Raw genomic sequence first — 21,933 nt, 5'->3', positions numbered from 1 at the left:
ATCAGAGTGTTCGAGATATAGAGGGTAAATACTTAAAAAAACGTTGTTAGGACTTAAAAATTACTTCAACATACATGTATCTATTGTATTCAACATGTCAGTGTTCGCGATATCAAAGTTCAACTGTAATTATCAAATTCACCGAAAGCATATAAAATCAAAGTACTGATAGTACTGAGAGACGGTGGCTTGAACTGTACATGTGAAATATATACTGCAGCTTAAGGTGGGGCACTTCCATATTATACTTTCTATCAAATTAAACAATAAAATCAAGAATAGTTTCATACATTTTTTTAAACAAAACTTACGTACATGTAGGGTATACTGCTTCAACACAAGTTAATTTAATTGTTTGCAGCTGAAGGTGAAATGTAATTCCATGTACCGGGTCTAATTTTTTCTGCCCTAGATTTTTGAATGAAATTTTTTAAATGAATTTCTACTGATATAATTATTATTTTAAAATAAAAAAATAAGACATTTACCACACCGTTTGTTAAAGGGGTCATCTCAGAGTTTGTTAATTTTTAACATAGGACCCTATGGGATTTGGCTTGAAATGTATCAATTTTGCACACTTTTTACTTTTTTTTTAAACTTCTGCCCTAGGAATTTCTTTTTCTGTTCTACATATTAAAGTTATTGCTAAAAGGCATCAAATGGTCAAATAAAAAAAACCTTTTACCTCCTGGTTTGTTCCAGGGATCTTATCAAAGTTGTTTTTTTGTATTCCAATTTCCCAGTTTGTCAGATAATGGCTATTTTTTTATTTGACAAAAACGGAAATGGTGATCTTTGTAGTATTATTAAAACATTCAGACATATTTAAGTAGTAAATAAATATTTAAAATCACATATTTAGGGTCATTATTATAAAATACATGGTTTCTGTCTTGAAATATATGAATTAAGCTATATTTAGGCAGGTTAAGAAAACGTGAGAGGGCTAGGCTTGCTGAACCCTCTTCACGTTTTCGACCCGAGCCCAAATATAGCTTATACTTTGAGACATTTATGTTTATTCCACAATATAAAATCAATTTTACGCAGCAAACGAGCTATTTTCAGCTAATTTCGCTGAATATCTGCAGTTGAAACTATCACGCCATGGCGTCAACAACGCAAAAAAATGACGTCACAATACAAATGAAACGCTGCGCGAAAGCGTGCGTACTCGTTCTGTACTCGGCCTCGTTAATTGGGAAGTATACGCAGACATATATATATGGCTGTCTTTCTTTAGAAAAGCCATTAATTTTGTTCAAATGATCAAATCCATTTACTACATCATTCAACATACTTTTTTCTTGTTTATATACATGTACAAAATGTCAACATTCATCAGTGAAATGTTCAATGATTTTAAGGTAAATAACATAAGGAAAAAAATATAGGAAATTTATTCATTTATTAACAATGATACACGCAGAGCAAGTCAGAATGGCACAAAAAAGTTTGTTACAAATGCCACAATGTGAGCAAAAAGTAATAAATTGGGACATCATAATTGTTTTTGGTTTGACAATGATGCACCACATTTTATTGTTTTACCAAGAATTACTATATAGTAAGTATTAGATCGATGAACTTAAAAATATCAACAGGAAAAGGTGAGTATATAAAATTTCTGTATCCACTTGGGTCTCCGTGAGAAATACTCTTCCAGCCAGGACCATAGCAATAGACTGTGTCTATTTATAGCCACCGTCAAAAAAGGGGAAATAAATTGAGGTTAAATGACCTTTTAATTTTTATTAATAATGCTCTGAAGCGCTATGTTAATTATCTTCACCCCCCCCCCCCCCATTTTTTTTTAAACAATGACACTGCATGTTTTACAGTACTATGTAACGTGAATAAAGCACATTTACACAAAAATAAGACTTAACTAAACAAGCAACCAAAATCTAAATCAAACACATCCGCAACTCAATCTTACATTGTACAAATGCAAAGTGACAATTGTTCAGTGACAGATGCTTTGAGTAAATGATAGGTGGGAGGAAACGTAAACACATTATGAAAGCTCTGGCATCTGAGCCATCTATATGTACCTCACATAGCATAAAAAAAATATTTAATCACCACTTTAGTTTCCAATCAACAATTGCATGTACTGTAGTACAGAGTTTGCATTCTATGGTCCAATATACGTATAAAAGTAAAAAACAAATATCAAATACCTTCATAGTTAATGAACCATGTATAAAGATCTTTTTCATATAAAGGTTGGTACACAAAACCTGTACCTCTATATATAAAAAACGACTCAAAGCAAAACAGTGCCTCAAAAACATGATTGTTGACATTCTCTAAACCCAGGGCATTCTCGCCTTTACTAATGCTTGGATGCCATGTAAATACAGTAAAACACGGTTATAGCGAACACGCTTATAATGAATTGATGCTTACAGCGCAGTAATTTTCATTCCCCGTGACTTTATTATATGTTGTAAATTTGACAAATATAACGAATAACGCTTATAACGAAGCAAAATTGCCCGTCCATGGGACAACGTTATAAGCGTGTTTTACTGTATAAGCATTAAATCATGATTTGTTAAAAGATAGAGTCTCATAACTGCAGCTATGTGGGCATACAAATTTTCATAACGTGCTAACACGTACGCGTGTAACTCAATTTGTATGCACACACCGCTGCAGTTATATGAGACTGTATCTTTAAAAAAAAATCATGATTCAATGCTATAGGATGAGAAATAAAATCCATGAAAAAATTGTGTCTAATTTATATGTTTGAAAAATTTGTGGTTTGTGCATCACCATATCACTTCATATTAAAACAATTCAAATGTTCAGCAAACAATATTAAGAGCATAAATGTTTTGCTAAATGAATGCATACACAGGCAACTTCTCATGTGAAGGTCTCAAAAGCATTAATAGAAATGTGTTCAAAGATCGCGTAGTATAAACTTCATTTTCACTCCTCATTTCCTTATTTTCATATCATTTTTTTACATACCCTCAAAAAAGTGGAGGGGGGGGGCAACTCCATGATAATTTAAATTTTTGTATGTAAATTTTAAAAAAGTTGTTGCTGCGAGAAAAAGTGGGGGGGGGGGGGGTCCAGGCCCCCCTGATGCTACGTACCTGCTATATGAGGCTCCTTAATACAATATAATGCGAAAATGAAAATAGTTCCAGCTGCAATAATATATTGTATATGAATCAAACAGTTAAGGGCAGAACATTTTTGTAATTTTTTCAGTCATCTGCAACAAAAAGGATTTAGGCAACATAAACTCAATATTAGTTTAGATTCTCCCAGCTACTTTTGTATCAATTTTTTAAAAAAAATGTACATAGTATGTACGATATGTTCAATAAACAAACAAAATCTTGTTCAACAAACAAATTATCTTATTAATGTGTAAAGAGTCATTTCTAGCGCTTTCATATTTAAAATTTTCTTTACCGTTCAATGGAATGTGAGACACGGGAGGTAACTCTAATGAATTGTCACGTGACTAGACGTTTTTTAGAGTGGCACTGTGAGTAGCGAACGGTATGTATTCTGTTTTAGATCTCCCTGTCAACACCATCAAACATCGATAGATGGTTATGAAGTTGTTTCAAATATACATTTACCTTAGCATTATATGTAATATACATGTAACTGAATATTCATTTCTAAACCTACTTTCACTTTTGATGTTATTATTGACTAAATCTGAGAAAAATAAGGGGGGGGGGGTGGTTACATCAGGGATTTCACTTGTAATCAAAGTGGGGGTATAACGTTTAAATGGGGATATATAACACCCCCACCCGTTTTGTTGTTGTACAGATTGAGTCAAATCCCTGTGACTTCAATATAAAATCCTGATTAGATTTTTTATGGCGCAGATAATATTAATGTATGCATGTACTGTTGGATCGTGTTAACATTCACTGTGAAAGTGTGGTTGCTTTAGCTTAGCAATATTTTCTAAATAACAAAGACATAGAAGGGTGGGTTTCCCCAATAGAAAAGAACAATTATAAATAGGTAGCTGTTAATACACAACACTGTCTATACCTTGATATACAGAACTATTCTATCAAAGCTTCATATTTTGTTTTCGTAGATTAACCATGGATCCCCGTCATAGTGCTCAGGATGTACACCGATGTGACCTTTGTGAGACCGCCATAGTACATAGCTACTGTGACTTTTGTCATGTCAACCTATGCACGCCATGTATAGGCAAACACATCTCAGATGGGTATGACAAACATAAAATTGTCCCTTTCCAGGAAAGGAAATCAACCCTCATTTATCCGAATTGTGGAACACATCCACACAAAATGTGCGAATTACAGTGCAAAGATTGTAATAACATTTCGATTTGTTCCTTTTGTACTGCATCTGAACAACACAGGGGGCATATTTTCGTACATATATCAACTGTGTACAAGGCACAGAAAGAGACTATTGAAAAGGATGCAGAAGAGTTAGTAAACACTTTATCTCCTACATATGAAGAAATTGCACGCGATTTGGAAAATCAGCTTGCCAACCTGGATGGAGGATATGAGAAACTTACATCAGCAATGTCCAAACAAGGAGAGCAATGGCACAGAGAAATCGACAACGTTATCAACAAAATGAAAACTGAAATAAGCAAGATTAAAGTAAAGCACAGAGACATTTTACAGATACACTTGAATGAAATAAAAAAGATACAGTCCCTCATAAAGCAAACGCTACATGCCATAAACGAAATAGAGAAATCTACCGAAGTATCTCCAACCATTGCGTACACTTCTAAAATCAGAGAATTCAGCAAGCTTCCACCCAAGATTCAGGTATCACTGCCAACATTCATTCCAAAACCAATAGACCGTGAGAAGCTGTATAGTTTGTTTGGACAGATCACCCCATTATCTACTGCTACAAAAGAAAATGTCCATTCACTTATCCAATCCAACACTTCAGTCAGAGAACTACTGGATGAACCAGAGCTTGTTGCCACAGTACAGACTGGGTATAAACATCTACGTAAAGTTACCTGTCTATATGATGGTAGTATATGGACGAGTGGAGTGACCAATGATATCAAATGCTTCAACAGTAAAGGTTCACTCCTCCAGACAGTCAAACAAAAAACAGGTTATTTCCCCAATGATATAGCTGTAGACAGTGATGGGGATCTACTATATACTAGTTGGGCAACTAGGACAGTGAATAAAGTAAAGAATGGACAGACAGAAGAGTTGATCAGATTACAGGGATGGCATCCTAGTCAGCTGTGTGTCACCTCTACTGGTGACCTCCTGGTTACCATGTACAGTGATAATAAAACTCAATACAAAGTTGTCCGTTACTCGGGATCTACAGAGAAACAAACTATTCAATTTGATGATAAAGGTAAACCTCTGTACTCAAGGAATTATAAACTTAAATACATTACAGAGAACAGAAACCATGACATCTGTGTAGCTGACTGTGAGGCTGTTGCAGTAGTGGTGGTTAATCAGGACGGCAAACTCAGATGGAGATACACTGGTCATCCCTCAGTTACCAAGAACAAACCATTTAAACCCCATGGTATCACAACAGACAGTCAGAGTCATATCCTGACAGCAGACAATGACAACCATTGTATCCACATTCTGGATCAGAATGGACAGTTTCTCCGTTACATTGATAACTGTGATCTGGAGGATCCTTGGGGTTTATGTGTGGACAATAATGACAATCTGTTTGTGTGTGAGTTAAACAAAGGCAGTGTAAAGAAAATCAAATATTTGAAATAGACACTGACGTTTGTGACAATGATATCAGTTATAACGTGCTTAACGGTTTTTTCTTTTAAATATTCAGTAACATACAGTACGAGTTTTATGATACATAAAAAAGTTTGATCATGCTTTATCAATGAATAAAATGTGGTTGTTGTTTGTGAACTGGTTGTTTCATGAGGGGATGATTTTTACCGCTTATTAAATTCAACTGTCCTAGGTTGTTTCGAATTAACAATATGTAAGTTTGAATTTGATAAAATGTTTGTTTTAGGTATTTTTCGCCATGAAGGAAAAATTATATTAAGAGAAATTTCATCAAAGGATAGTGTAATGAATCAAAATACTGAAGTACTGATGGGAGTTGATTTTATCGATTGTTATTTATTTTAAAATCAACGATATGTTATTTTGCATGGCAAGTAAATTCCTATAGGTATTTGAATTGCGCACATTTTTATAATATGAATCCTACAGGAATTTCGTGAAAATCCAATATCAATCATGTTGTGTAATATTCAAAGAATTATTCCATCAAACTACGTATTAGTAATCGAAAGAGTTATGAGAAATTGTATGGATGCAAGCAAAATTGAACTCTACTCTCGTTCAACACCCCCCCCCCCCCCCCCCCCCCCCATGTTAACGTTCGTACCAACGAGAGAAATTAATACTAAACTAAAGCTGCAGAACTGACTTGTTAATCAATCGTTGTAAAAATGAATAAAGTTAAGTTTTTATACATTATTAGAATAAATTCAAGCATGTTTTTAGGAGTAGGTCTATTCCTTAATATCTTTTTGTCCTACATGTACTTCGCTCTAGGATGATACATGTACTAGTATACTAGCTAGTTGTTGTTTAGAGTCCTACAAGTTATATTGGTATCCCATAATCATTAAAAGGTAGGCCTCCTACCTCTACAAGGCCAAACTTTGGTAAAGGGTTTTGGAAATTATTCAAATCACGTACCGTTTCAAGGGAGACAATAAGAAATGACGGAAATACTAATAGGCTGAAATGTTTGATCATTTTCCCTGAACACCAAATAACCAGCGTTATGAACACTTACAGTTTACAACAGCTTTCATGTTAGAACTCAAATTCGTACAAATTATTTCCATATTTTTCTCAAAAGTAAAGGGCAGTGAAGGAATACATGTACAATGGGGTTCATAGTAGATTTTTGAGATATATAGAAAAACAATTACACAAGGGTACACAGATTCTAATATTGATTAATCACAAAACAATTTATTATCGTAAAAGATATATAGTATTATTGGTACACTGCATTTAAATGATCAAAGAGGGGTGACCGTAAAATGATATGCCTTCATGGAGGTTTAATCTTTACAGAATCCATTTTAAATGTATAACTTGGTTAAAAATTTCTAAGGCTATATTTTGAGATAAAGCTGTTGTGATGATGTTTTAAAAGTGTTCACGCCACATTAAAAATTTTAAAAAGAAGAATGATAAGAAAAAAAGAGATACAGTACTACTTCCACCTGACTGAGATTTCCTTGTCGTCTTTTTAAGCAACAAAGTGCTTTCTTTGGTGATTCATGCTCTCTAGATCTTGTACATACAGCCCAACTTCGTTATCTTGAACTAGATATGGGGCTCTTTAAAAAAACTCCGAGATATCAGAGTGTTCGAGATATAGAGGGTAAATACTTAAAAAAACGTTGTTAGGACTTAAAAATTACTTCAACATACATGTATCTATTGTATTCAACATGTCAGTGTTCGCGATATCAAAGTTCAACTGTAATTATCAAATTCACCGAAAGCATATAAAATCAAAGTACTGATAGTACTGAGAGACGGTGGCTTGAACTGTGAAATATATACTGCAGCTTAAGGTGGGGCACTTCCATATTATACTTTCTATCAAATTAAACAATAAAATCAAGAATAGTTTCATACATTTTTTTACCAAAACTTAAGTACATGTAGGGTATACTGCTTCAACACAAGTTAATTTAATTGTTTGCAGCTGAAGGTGAAATGTAATTCCATGTACCGGGTCTAATTTTTTCTGCCCTAGATTTTTGAATGAAATTTTTTACATGAATTTCTACTGATATAATTATTATTTTAAGATAAAAAAATAAGACATTTACCACACCGTTTGTTAAAGGGGTCATCTCAAAGTTTGTTAATTTTTAACATAGGACCCTATGGGATTTTGCTTGAAATGTATCAATTTTGCACGCTTTTTACTTTTTTTTTTAAACTTCTGCCCTAGGAATTTCTTTTTCTGTTCTACATATTAAAGTTATTGCTAAAAGGCATCAAATGGTCAAATAAAAAAAACCTTTTACCTCCTGGTTTGTTCCAGGGATCTTATCAAAGTTGTTTTTTTGTATTCCAATTTCCCAGTTTGTCAGATAATGGCTATTTTTTTATTTGACAAAAACGGAAATGGTGATCTTTGTAGTATTATTAAAACATTCAGACATATTTAAGTAGTAAATAAATATTTAAAATCACATATTTAGGGTCATTATTATAAAATACATGGTTTCTGTCTTGAAATATATGAATTAAGCTATATTTAGGCAGGTTAAGAAAACGTGAGAGGGCTAGGTTTGCTGAACCCTCTTCACGTTTTCGACCCGAGCCCAAATATAGCTTATACTTTGAGACATTTATGTTTATTCCACAATATAAAATCAATTTTACGCAGCAAACGAGCTATTTTCAGCTAATTTCGCTGAATATCTGCAGTTGAAACAATCACGCCATGGCGTCAACAACGCAAAAAATGACGTCACAATACAAATGAAACGCTGCGCGAAAGCGTGCGTACTCGTTCTGTACTCGGCCTCGTTAATTGGGAAGTCTACGCAGACATATATATATATGGCTGTCTTTCTTTAGAAAAGCCATTTAGTTTTGTTCAAATGATCAAATCCATTTACTACATCATTCAACATACTTTTTTCTTGTTTATATACATGTACAAAATGTCAACATTCATCAGTGAAATGTTCAATGATTTTAAGGTAAATAACATAATGAAGAAAAATATAGGAAATTTATTCATTTATTAACAATGATACACGCAGAGCAAGTCAGAACGGCACAAAAAAATTTGTTACAAATGCCACAATGTGAGCAAAAAGTAATAAATTGGGACATCATAATTGTTTTTGGTTTGAAATGATGCACCACATTTTATTGTTTTACCAAGAATTAAGTATTAAATTTAAGAACTTAATTTTTTTTTGAAAACAATGACACTGCATGTTTTACAGTACTATGTAATGTGGATAAAGCACATTTACGCACAAATAAGACTTACCTAACTAAACAAGCAACCAAAATCTAAATCCGCAACTCAATCTTACATTGTACAAATGCAAAGTGACAATTGTTCAGTGAAAGATGCTTTGAGTAAATGATAGGTGGAATGAAACATAAACACATCATGAAAGCTCTGGAATCTGAGCCATCTATATGTACTTCACATAGCATCAAAAAAATATATAATCACCACTTTAGTTTACAATCAACAATTAGTACAGATTTTGCATTCTATGGTCCAATATACGTATAAAAGTAAAAAAAAAAATATCAAATACCTTTATATTTAATGAACATGTACATGTATCAAGATCTTTTTTAAATAAAAGTTTGGTTTCAAAAAAAAGTTATGCATGTATACTTGGTACACATAACCTGTACCTCTATTTATAAAACATGACTCAAAGTGAAACAATGCCTCAAAAACATGATTGTTGACATTCTCTAAACCCAGGGCCATTCTCGCCTTTACTAATGCTTGGATGCCATGTAATTACAGTAAAACACGGTTATAGCGAACACGCTTATAATGAATCGATGCTTACAGCGAAGTAATTTTCATTCCCCCTGACTTTATTATATGTTGTAAATTTGACGGATATAACGAATAACGCTTATAACGAAGCAAAATTGCCTGTTCTTGGTACTTCGTAATAAGTGTGTTTTACTGTATAAGCATTAAATCATGATTTGTTAAAAGATAAAGTCTCATAACTGCAGCTATGTGTGCATACAAATTTTCATTATGCGCTAACACACGTTTTACTCAATTTGTATGCACAACCAAGCTGAAGCTAGCAGCCACTAACAGCAGCCACTAAGCCCGTAGAAGCTAGCAGCCAATAAGGAAATTCATCAAAGGACTGAGAGTACTCGAACAGAAAAATTATATTTCACCTAATTATCGACATATTTTAATTAATATCAAAATGATTAATGCTCAATAATTTGTTCGAGCATTGCCGACTTCCAAAGCAGTAAAGCTCGCCTGGATAAGAGTTATAAATGCTTCTATGTTGGATAGAAATGAAATACGTCTATACGGGTCATAAGGTATGAAAATAATGTTATCCTAAGTGTAGACTTATTGATACAAATAGAAAAACTATATGCATCGTATTGAGTGATATGCAAACGTATTGTGATATAAAAGAAATGATAAATTAAAGTAAATTAAAAGGCATAAAACGATACAAATACAATAAAAACTAAAAGCCAACTCAGTGTGGCAAGATAATTTGTTTACATCGACGTTGAACATGTGCGTGTTAAAAAAATTATCCTCGGGCCTTTTTACTCCCCCGGAAACAACATCAATCAAAAATTAAAAAGACAACGTATTATTACGAATATGATACAGTAGAACACCCAGCATTGTGGTTTTATTCTCATAAGTAAATTATTATATGTCGCAGTCAAAAACAGCGAAAATCATCAGGTGAAGTTGGGATTATTTTGTATCGGCCATGTTTTGACGTGAACCTTCGAATACAACATTGACAATGAAAAGGGTTCGGTTAGCTCACCCGAACTTTGTCATATTTTAGCATTTCAGAATGATATAGGGGTTAAAAGTGGCCCATTATCTTCCTTATCTTTGAAGTGTGCATCAAACGAATAACAGGGTAGTGTAGGGGGCATATGGGGCTAATATTTCCCGGTCTCAGATTTGGGCTGTAGGGGTACCACCAAGTGGCTCCCAGGGGTTCTGGCTCACGTCAGGGATTTATATCTCACTTGAGATTGGCCACAGGAACTTGCAAACACTTGGATTAAGTAGAGGACCTCAAGAGGTATTCATAATAAGCGTTAGAGGGCACCTATGACCCCTACAAGGGTTCGGTTAGCTCACCCGAACTTTGTCATATTTTAGCATTTCAGAATGATATAGGGGTTAAAAGTGGCCCATTATCTTCCTTATCTTTGAAGTGTGCATCAAACGAATAACAGGGTAGTGTAGGGGGCATATGGGGCTAATATTTCCCGGTCTCAGATTTGGGCTGCAGGGGTACCACCAAGTGGCTCCCAGGGGTTCTGGCTCATGTCAGGGATTTATATCTCACTTGAGATTGACCACAGGAACTTGCAAACACTTGGATTAAGTAGAGGACCTCAAGAGGTATTCATAATAAGCGTTAGAGGGCACCTATGACCCCTACAAGGGTTCGGTTAGCTCACCCGAACTTTGTCATATTTTAGCATTTCACAATGATATAGGGGTTAAAAGTGGCCCATTATCTTCCTTATCTTTGAAGTGTGCATCAAACGAATAACAGGGTAGTGTAGGGGGCATATGGGGCTAATATTTCCCGGTCTCAGATTTGGGCTGTAGGGGTACCACCAAGTGGCTCCCAGGGGTTCTGGCTCATGTCAGGGATTTATATCTCACTTGAGATTGGCCACAGGAACTTGCAAACACTTGGATTAAGTAGAGGACCTCAAGAGGTATTCATAATAAGCGTAAGAGGGCACCTATGACCCCTACAAGGGTTCGGTTAGCTCACCCGAACTTTGTCATATTTTAGCATTTCAGAATGATATAGGGGTTAAAAGTGGCCCATTATCTTCCTTATCTTTGAAGTGTGCATCAAACGAATAACAGGGTAGTGTAGGGGGCATATGGGGCTAATATTTCCCGGTCTCAAATTTGGGCTGTAGGGGTACCACCAAGTGGCTCCCAGGGGTTCTGGCTCATTTCAGGGGTTTATATCTCACTTGAGATTGGCCACAGGAACTTGCAAACACTTGGATTAAGTAGAGGACCTCAAGAGGTATTCATAATAAGCGTTAGAGGGCACCTATGACCCCTACAAGGGTTCGGTTAGCTCACCCGAACTTTGTCATATTTTAGCATTTCAGAATGATATAGGGGTTAAAAGTGGCCCATTATCTTCCTTATCTTTGAAGTGTGCATCAAACGAATAACAGGGTAGTGTAGGGGGCATATGGGGCTAATATTTCCCGGTCTCAAATTTGGGCTGTAGGGGTACCACCAAGTGGCTCCCAGGGGTTCTGGCTCATTTCAGGGGTTTATATCTCACTTGAGATTGACCACAAGAACTTGATAACACTGGGATTAGGTAGAGAGCGATAAACTTAAATAATATTTTAGTGAATGTTTACATTGCACCTTATTGTATTAAATTCATCCGCCATTTCTTGATTAAGCAAATTTATACTAATGCAATGAGTTGTCAATAACCAGGGAGGCAAAGTTGGATTTTTTGTACACAATTTAGTTGAATAAAAGGAATACAAATCTTGTAATACGTTTAATATTTCAAGGAACTTATTTTTTATGTGCATTAAAAAGGCGGTGCAGAGCATGAATTTTTGGACGATTGCCAATCCAGACGATCGCTTGAAGGCTGCCGAGCATTAGCTCGACGCCTTAAAAACTTTGCCTTAAATTTTGGTGGTATCGAACCCATAACATAAAAACCCTAGATATATAAGGTTAGTTTATGTCAGGTAATCTAATCACTTAGCCATTTCTGACACATAAAATACACTGCTATATGTGTGACTTTGGCCACGAATTAACGGACTTGTATTAATTATTTTTTCAAAACTTTCAATTGTTGGGACACAAAATGATATTTTTAATGTATAGTGGGTCATCTCTCCACATTTTTGTTGACTAAATCGGTTTGTTTTCCATTAGTCTAAGAGCTTATTTAGATTATGAGAAAAATATGGAGCACAGACCCACTCTATGAAAAAAGTGTTTTGAAGTTCTAAAAAACGACACTGTTTGCCGGTTTTGATACGTATACGCCTGTTTGAGTCAACATATTCCAAGTATTGAACATATTTATAGGTTACAAATCAGTGATATGTTAAATATATATTGTTTTAAATGATTTTTAAAACAAATATCAGATTTATTGACATTTTACTTTTTCAGTAGCTTGTCCGACCGTGTATGGGCATTTTACACGCCTTATCCACCCATCTTCTTTATGCTAAAAAAACAGATTAAAGAAATACAGGTGAACACAGATAAATTCTACCTGTGCTCCCTTCGAGGGCCTTATAATTGCCTATAATAATTACAGCTGTTTGTTTTGTCAAGTATAACCATTCGGGTAATATACCGAACCTTAAACGTCATACTTACACCATTTGCTCGTGGTGAGTGCAAATCGCCCATAAACAAGATTTTTATAAAAAGTTGATTATGAAAAAAATTCCCATTTGGATAAAAGATCGACTGTTTCATCAAAATTTAATATAATAGATTTTAGTACCCTTGTTAGAACTCAAATTCGTACAAATTAATTGCATGTTTTTCTCAGAGGTAAAGGGCAGTGAAGGAATACAATGTGATTCATAGTCGATTTATGAGATATATAGAAAAACAATTACACAAGGGTACATAGTTTCTAAAAATTGATTAATCACAAAACTATTATCGTAAAAGATAGAATTACATGTATACATTTAGTCCACTGCATTCAAATGATCAATGAGGAGTGGTCGTAAAATGGTGCCTTCATGGAGGTTTAATCTTTTAAAATTATAGAATCCATTTAAATGTATAACTTGGTTAAACATTTCAAATGCTATATTTTGAGAGAAAGCTGTTGTGATGATGTTTTAAATGTGTTCACACCACATTAAAATTTTTAAAAAGAAGAATGACAAGAAAAAAAGAGATACTACTTCCTCCTGACTGAGATTTCCTTATCATCTTTATTAACCAACAATGTGCTTTCTTTGGTGATTCATGCTCTCTAGATCTTGTACATACAGTCCAACTTCGTTATCTTGAACTTGATGGGGCTCTTTAAAAAAAAACTCCGAGATATCAGAGTTTTCGAGATATAGAGGGTAAATACTTAAAAAATACGTGGTTGGGACTTAAAAATTACTTCAACATACATGTATCTATTGTATTCAACATGTCAGTGTTCGCGATATCAAAGTTCAACTGTAATTATCATATTCACTGAAAGCATATAAAATCAAAGTACTGATAGTATTGAGAGACGGTAGCGTGAACTGCGAGATATATACTGCAGCTTAAGGTGGGGCACTTCCATATTATGACATACTTTCTATCAAAATAAACAATAAAATCAAGAATAGTTTCATACATTTTTTTTTTACCAAAACTTAAGTACATGTAGGGTATACTGCTTCAACACAAGTTAATTTAATTGTTTGCAGCTGAAGGTGAAATGTAATTCCATGTACCTTTTAATTGGGAAGTCTACGGAGACATATATATGGCTGACTTTCTTTAGAAAAGCCATTTAGTTTTGTTCAAATGATCAAATCCATTGACTACATCATTCAACATACTTTTTTCTTGTTTATATACATGTACAAAATGTCAACATTCATCAGTGAAATGTTCAATGATTTTAAGGTAATTAAATAACATAATGAAGAAAAATATAGGAAATGTATTCATTTATTAACAATGATACACGCAGAGCAAGTCAGAATGGCACAAAAAATTTTGTTACAAATGCCACAATGTGAGCAAAATGTAATAAATTGGGACATCATAATTGTTTTTGGTTTTAAATGATGCACCACATCTTATTGTTTAACCAAGAATTAAGTATTAAATTGATGAACTTAAATTTTTTTTGAAAACAATGACACAGCATGTTTTACAGTACTATGTAATGTGGATAAAGCACATTTATGCACAAATAAGACTTACCTAACTAAACAAGCAATCAAAATCTAGATCAAACACATCCACAACTCAATCTTACATTGTACAAATGCAAAGTGACAATTGTTCAGTGAAAGATGCTTTGAGTAAATGATAGGTGGAATGAAACATAAACACATCATGAAAGCTCTGGAATCTGAGCCATCTATATGTACTTCACATTGCATCAAAAAAATATATAATCACCACTTTAGTTTACAATCAACAATTAGTACAGATTTTGCATTCTATGGTCCAATATATGTATAAAAGTAAAAAACAAATATCAAATACCTTCATATTTAATGAACATGTACATGTATCAAGATCTTTTTTAAATAAAGGTTTGGTTTTAAAACAAAGTTAAATGCATGTATACTTGGTATACATAAACTGTACCTCTATATATAAAACATGACTCAAAGCAAAATAGTGCCTCAAAAACATGATTGTTGACATTCTCTAAACCCAGAGCATTCTCGCCTTTACTATTGCTCGTACTTGGATGCCATGTAAATACAGTAAAACACGGTTATAGCGAACACGCTTATGATGGATTGATGCTTACAGTGAAGTGATTTTCATTCCCGTGACTTTATCATATGTTGTAAATTTGACGGATATAACGAATAACGCTTATAACGAAGCAAAATTGCCCGTCCTTGGTACTTCGTTATAAGTGTGTTTTACTGTATAAGCATTAAATCATGATTTGTTAAAAGATAGAGTCTCATAACTGCAGCTATGTGTGCATACAAATTTTCATAACGCGCTAACACGTGTTACTCAATTTGTATGCACACACCGCTGCAGTTAAGAGATTATATCTTTCAAAAATTTTGATTCAATGCTATAGTATGAGAAATAAAATCCATGAAAAAATTGTGTCTAATTTATATGTAAACTTTGAAAAATTTGTGGTTTGTGCATCACCATATCACTTGATATTAAAACAAATCAAATGTTCAGCAAACAATATTCAGAGCATTAATGTTCTGCTAAATGAATGCATACACATGCAACTTCTCATGTGAAAGTCTCAAAAGCATTAAATTAATAGCCATGCCTGGCTTCATGGTATAACATCATGGTATTCATCAATTCTACTTGTATCTGTAAAGAGTGAGTGAAAGACAGAGAAACAAAAAAAGAAAAAATCTACATCAGAGAAAACAAGAGGAGTAAAATCTCAAGTTCTTTCGAGAGTAACAGAGTAAATTGCATGGTTAAAAGAGCATGAGTATTTGTTGTACATTGCATATCGTGTTGATCCTAATTGCTGAGATCAATCAATCTGAAAGCCCAAGCCCACATGCAGGGCATCTGAGGGAGAGGAATGTTTGGAATAGTGAGCTGTATTCCCCCATTAGGTCCAGCCTTCCATGGAATAGGGTCGGGATAACCCACTAAATATACAACAGTTTTATTGGAAGGCTCAGGAGCTCCAAGCTTTACAATGTTGTTATCTGGCCACTCCAGTAAAAATGCATACACCAGTACAGAGGAATATTTGGAAACTGTGTACCTGAAATAAAATTTACAAAGCAGGTTGTAAGGTTTTGATACCATTCAATGTACCTATATTAAAAATGAGAGAGAGAGAGAGAGAGAGAGAGGAGAGAGAGAGAGACTTACCACACATGTGGATTGACAGTGTCATTCTGATGTACCCAGGGCACGGTTCTGTATATCCCCTCACCATTCACTCTCAGCCAGCTCCCTAACTGCTTCAGTCTCTCTTGAAATATGGGTGGAATTGTGCCATATGGTGTTGGACCAACATCAATCAAAGCATTGCCTCCATAGCTGTATCAAATTCATTAACAAGCAAATGAAACACACTTTTACAGTAACTCTTATTAAAAGACATATCACAGTCATCTTTATTTAAAGATAAATATCTTTTTAAAAAAATGACAAAATCAAGAATTTAAAAAATTGTGTTCATCAATAATTATCAAAAGATGATAGAAGTCTGCTGTTAACAATGCAGTTAACAAACTCCTCTGTAAGCATTTGTCACAATACTTTAAGTTACCGTTATTTGCTTACCTGACTGTAGTGATGACCTGATGGAGTATTTCCTGTATCGTCATAAAGTCAGACAGTACGGCATTCCTTCTGAAGCCCCAGCTCTTTTTGTCTATTGTGAAAGCATTCTCCCATTTTCTGTTCTTCAACTTGCCTGTAAACACAGACACTTAGAAACTTTAGCAGAAATCAAACAAATGCATGTACAGCATATAATTCTAATACATGTATTTGTAAATAAAACATGTATATTTATGAATAATTTAATTCTGGTTGTAACATGCTTTCTGATTGGCTAAAAAATTATTTTATATCGTATAAAGAATGTTGCCTACGTCATAGTAAGACTAACGTCAAAAACGTATCAATACGCCCTGACGTTACGTTTGAATTTTGTACAATTTTACGTCATTTTAAAGGTCAAATGACGTTTTTATCTACATTGAAGAGTAAAAAAAAAATTAAATTATAAGCAATGAATTCAATATTTATTTGTTTTATACGATATAAAATGGTTTGAAACAGTTTACGCTTTTTTATAAACCGCTTCGTGGTTTATAAAGCGTAAATTGTCCCGAAACCATTTTATATCGTATAAAACAAATAAACATTGAATTCATTCCTTAATTAAATAACAGGATGTAAAAAAAGTTATTTTTGTAAACAGGAACAGAAAAAGAAAGCTTCAAGCATCAAAACAAATGGTTCATTTCATGTCAGCAATATGAAATTTCTACCTAAATTGGGCAGATACAATATGCATTTGAAGACTAATTACAGTTAGCTTAACAGTAAAGATAATATACCAGGGTTGTATCGGTCTGAACAGGTCAGCACTCCGCCATGTTTACAGGAAACATCCATACCCCAGCGATCATTGGTCACTACTGTATATCTCACCGGACTATACAAAGAAAGAGAGCATAATTATATTTAAAATGTATCTCATACAATATCATGCACATAAGATAACTCAGATTTCATTTTGTGTCAATTTACAGTCTTTTGTTGCCCACAAAGTTCTAGAAATCTTTTGCCAACAAACAGTTCAATGAATAATTTGCAGGACATTTTTCATTTTCTGAAGGATCCACGACTAAAGACACTTATAATAAAAAGTTCATGAAATTTCATAATAATCTTGCACAAAATTTACTTCTTGTTAACTTAGTTTGATTGCTTCCTTAATCATATGTTACATTTTCAGGCCTTTCAAACAATCAATGATAAGAATTCTGTCAATTCTCATGAAAATACCTCCATCTGAACAGCAGGTATGATGGTTTTCAAGATATCTGAAAACTCACAAAGACATTGAAAAAAGAACTCAAACTCAAATTATCAATTTCATTCAACTTGACATCAACCATAGGCTGATGGGCTTTCAGACCTTTATGAAATATTAACACACATTCCGTACCTGTCATTGTAGAGCCAGGCAATAAACTCGGGGGCGTTCCAATAGGAACTGTTTCCGCTGTCCCAGGGAGCTCCGTCCGACCAGATGTAGTCAGGGTGGTAGGTGTTCACTAACTCATACAGCTCGGGCATGGTTTTAGCCTGAGGGGACAGAACAAAATTATCAAATTGGTTCATAACTCTAAATTCTGAATTTACCATACCTGATAAATCATAATTCAATTTAATATAAATCATCAGAAATTAAAACTTTGTTTTACATTGAAAATCATTAACAACACATAATGCATTAAATACTTACACATTGAAATCTTTTGAATTATTTTTACATGTAGTACTGTCATGTAAACATCAAACATTGAAACCGTCAGTAGATGTATTAAAACCCTATATAGCTTCTATTAACGTAATTTTTTTTTTAGATTGTTAAAAATTGCTAATTTAAGTACCTCGACAAATTCTTTTGTGGTGAAGTTGTTTGCTTTATCTTTCATATACAGAGGGTTGAACCATTCGTACAAGGAGTGGTAAAGACCAAGGCGTAACCCAGACTTCTTTATAGCATTAGAGAACTCCCCTGAACAGGAGAAAAATGCAATTTTATGAAGGAGTACATGTATAATAAAAGTTAAACAGAACATGTAAAATCTTCATTTCAGATACCCCACACACTTTTTAAGGAAGTTGTAAATATATTTTTACATTTGTATTTTGAAAAAGAAAAGGAGAAAAAGAATATTACCAACGAGGTCTCTTTTAGGCCCAACACTCATTGCATTCCAGTTAAATGAATATTTGGAGGGCCACAAGGTGAATCCTTCATGATGTTTAGTGGTCAGGACAACGTACCTGTATCAAAATAACAAAAATAACGTGTCATTACTATGTATTTATTAACCACAGCAATTAATAATAAAGGAACATTGAACATGTTAAACATTTTTATTTTTGATATCTCAACATCTGCCTAGATTGAATTTAATGTGTTAACATTCAATCTGCATGCATTTATAGTGCTAATGTCTATCCAGATTGATATTTGCAGCTAATCCTTATGAATTGCCCATTGTCACAATTAAACCATGCTGTTTTAAGTCTTCAAGCTCCCTCAAATGATAGAGTGAATCTGTGTGAATAACACATTGGTTACCAATGAAGATACAAACCCAACATCTTCAAAACCATCCAGTCATTTACTGTAAACGTGGTTATATTGACGAGTTCAAAATTTGACGATTTTTTAGTAAGAGACAATTGGCGAGTTTTAATTTTGACGAATTTTTGAATAAGAGTAAGAGTTATCTATTTTTGAATTCTTATAATGCCAGGGTAAGAGTTATCTTTCTTGCGAACTCGGTATTAATAAAAGTTAACTTTGATTGAAAAAAAGTTTGTACAGATTTGATGGAATAAAATTGTTCTTTGTATTTTGTTTTTATTCACTATACGATATTGCCTGAGGTAATAAAGTAGGTCAAACACGGCATGATAATTACGCACGAAGTTATTATTGAATGTTGTGACGATTGAGTGATAATTGCATTTAAAACACGCTTGTTTAGATTTTATGGGTTTTTTAAATACTTATTACGTGTTTTTATAGCCATTTACATAAATGAATCATTAACTTTGATCAAGTTCTAACGGGATAATGCCGATAAAAAATTCTGGTACTAATACGCTCTATATATGATGTGAAGTTTGGCGAGTGGAAATTTTGACGAGAAAATAAAAATCGCCAACATAGTCAAAATTAACACATCGTCAAAATTTCCACGTTTACAGTATACAAACAAGTGAAGCTGCAGATCTGTACTGCAGTAGCTCTACTGGCGTGCGACCAGTTCTCGCCGAGTACCATTTCTAGCCAGTACATTAATTGTGACATCATTTTTCGTATATAATTTTATGTGTTGATGAAATGACGTCACAATGTACTGGCGAGAAATGGTACTTGGCGAGAACTGGTCGCACGCCAGTATGGAAATATTCAGCTTTGTTTTTATTGTTTTGAAAATTTGGCTTATCAGTCAACAAATTATGGGCAAATTCTGTGTGCTGGAAATGGCAAGTTTTTAAAATCATTTCAGCCAGATTTTTCAAGACTGAAAAATTTTGTCTGGTGAAAAGTCTTAATTTTTCAGTCTTCATGAATCACATCAAGATAATTAAGTTTTTTTTTTCAACTGTTCAATGGCATGTACGTCAAAACAAATTTTTCTGTTTATAGTTACAGACCTGCAGTTAAGACCCATGAACCCGCTGCTGGACATTCACTGCTATAGTCCAAACTGCCTTGTTGTACAAGTGCCAAAATAATGATAAATTCTATTGATATGTCATGTCTATAATATTGTACATAAACCTATACTTATCATTTGCATGTACTAACCTTGCCCCAGCATCTTTAAAGATTTTCGCCCATTCATCAGCATCAAAGAACTCGGCACGGAATTTCGGAGCGAAGTCTGCATACTGGAAGTTTGGCGGATAATGGTCTTTCATGAACTGAACATATTCAGGCAGCTTCTGTCTCTGCCAGTAGTACCAGAACCAGACCATGTTTCCAGGGACGCTGTACACACCCCAGTGGAGGAAAATCCCGATCTTACCCTCATCATACCACTCGGGGTTTTTTCTTGTGTCTAGGGAATTCCAGTTTGGTTCGTAACAAACCACACAGGTGATGCAAATGCTGATTAAAATGGGATGTAAATAAACTTTCCTGTTGTCTGTCGCCATTATATATGTCACATGCTTCCCGAGGACTTCCGAATATTTCGAAACCTGGTAAAATCAAAGAACTGAAAGTACTGCCAGTCTTTTTACGTAATATTTTAGAGGATGTGGATGTTTGCAGATATGATTAAGATGGGGACTCTATAAATGTCTTGTACATTAGAGTTTTATTCCAGTCTATCTTGTATTATGAACATTCATATATTATGATAAAGACAGTTTGATAGATAGCTAGTGTAACAGAAAATAAGAAATGACCACATCTAGGCTTGAACCCCGGACCCCTCAGTTAAAAAACCCACGCTTTAATGGCTGACCTTAAGGTTTAACCCATTAGATAGTGCTAGCAGAAACGTGGCAGTACTGAGCCTATACACACATCTATCACATTAAGTTTTCTTATTATGAATTAATCATAAATGAATATTTATTAAATATTCAATGTTTTCTGTAAAGTTGATAAAATTGTTTAGGAAATTTTAAATTGTTTGATTTATAGAGATCCGTAGAGCTGATGAAAATTTATATCTTAAATTTTAAATTGTTTGATTTTTAGATATCGAAAACCCTTGTTGCATGTTTTTGTAATTTTTACACTTTTGGTTAAATATTGCTGTATCCTGTTCTAAAAGTTCAATAATGTCATTGAGAATTTTCCAAATTTTATTTATGTCTTATAATGTTTCTTTGTTAAAGGGGAAGGAGTTGGCAGTAATAAGACTTTCTTATTTCTTTGTTAAATCATGTTTGTTTAGTTTGTACTTTTAGACTAATAAATTCTAAAATTTTAACCAACCTGATGATATTTTGATTTCAACACTGAATTGGAACACAACATTTGGAGAATCTAAGTCTATATTGGGAAGATTAATTTTGCTTTATTTTTCTGGGAAATTAATTTGTAACCCTACAAAAGATGATGTTCACACCAGTTCAATGACAAACCAAAAGAGCTCTTGTACCTTCTGACAATTCTGAAGTAAAATTAGTGTCGATATTATAAATACT

General features: G+C 33.8%; 3 protein-coding genes across 3 annotated transcripts in view; 2 read left to right on the top strand and 1 right to left on the bottom strand.

Moving 5' to 3' along the window:
• LOC128160617 (uncharacterized) overlaps positions 1-21,933 on the top strand; it is a 174,163-nt gene that overhangs the window by 47,894 nt on the left and 104,336 nt on the right. The gene's annotated exons all lie outside the window — the stretch shown is intronic.
• LOC128160628 (uncharacterized) lies at positions 4,098-5,909 on the top strand. The gene has a single exon (XM_052823982.1). The coding sequence runs from the start codon at positions 4,101-4,103 to the stop codon at positions 5,763-5,765; it is 1,665 nt and encodes a 554-aa protein (XP_052679942.1). The 5' UTR covers positions 4,098-4,100; the 3' UTR covers positions 5,766-5,909.
• Positions 14,166-20,950, bottom strand: LOC128160627 (plasma alpha-L-fucosidase-like). The gene is made up of 8 exons (XM_052823981.1): positions 20,579-20,950; positions 18,929-19,035; positions 18,636-18,763; positions 18,188-18,327; positions 17,574-17,671; positions 16,789-16,921; positions 16,372-16,542; positions 14,166-16,261 (listed from the first exon to the last, which is right to left on the bottom strand). The coding sequence occupies exons 1-8, from the start codon at positions 20,926-20,928 to the stop codon at positions 16,009-16,011; spliced, it is 1,380 nt and encodes a 459-aa protein (XP_052679941.1). The 5' UTR covers positions 20,929-20,950; the 3' UTR covers positions 14,166-16,008.

The sequence above is a fragment of the Crassostrea angulata genome, chromosome 8 (assembly GCF_025612915.1).
Source record: "Crassostrea angulata isolate pt1a10 chromosome 8, ASM2561291v2, whole genome shotgun sequence".
Taxonomy (NCBI): Eukaryota; Metazoa; Mollusca; class Bivalvia; order Ostreida; family Ostreidae; genus Magallana; species Magallana angulata.
Note: the sequence above shows the minus strand (reverse complement) of the source record. Positions and strands in the feature narration are given on the sequence as shown.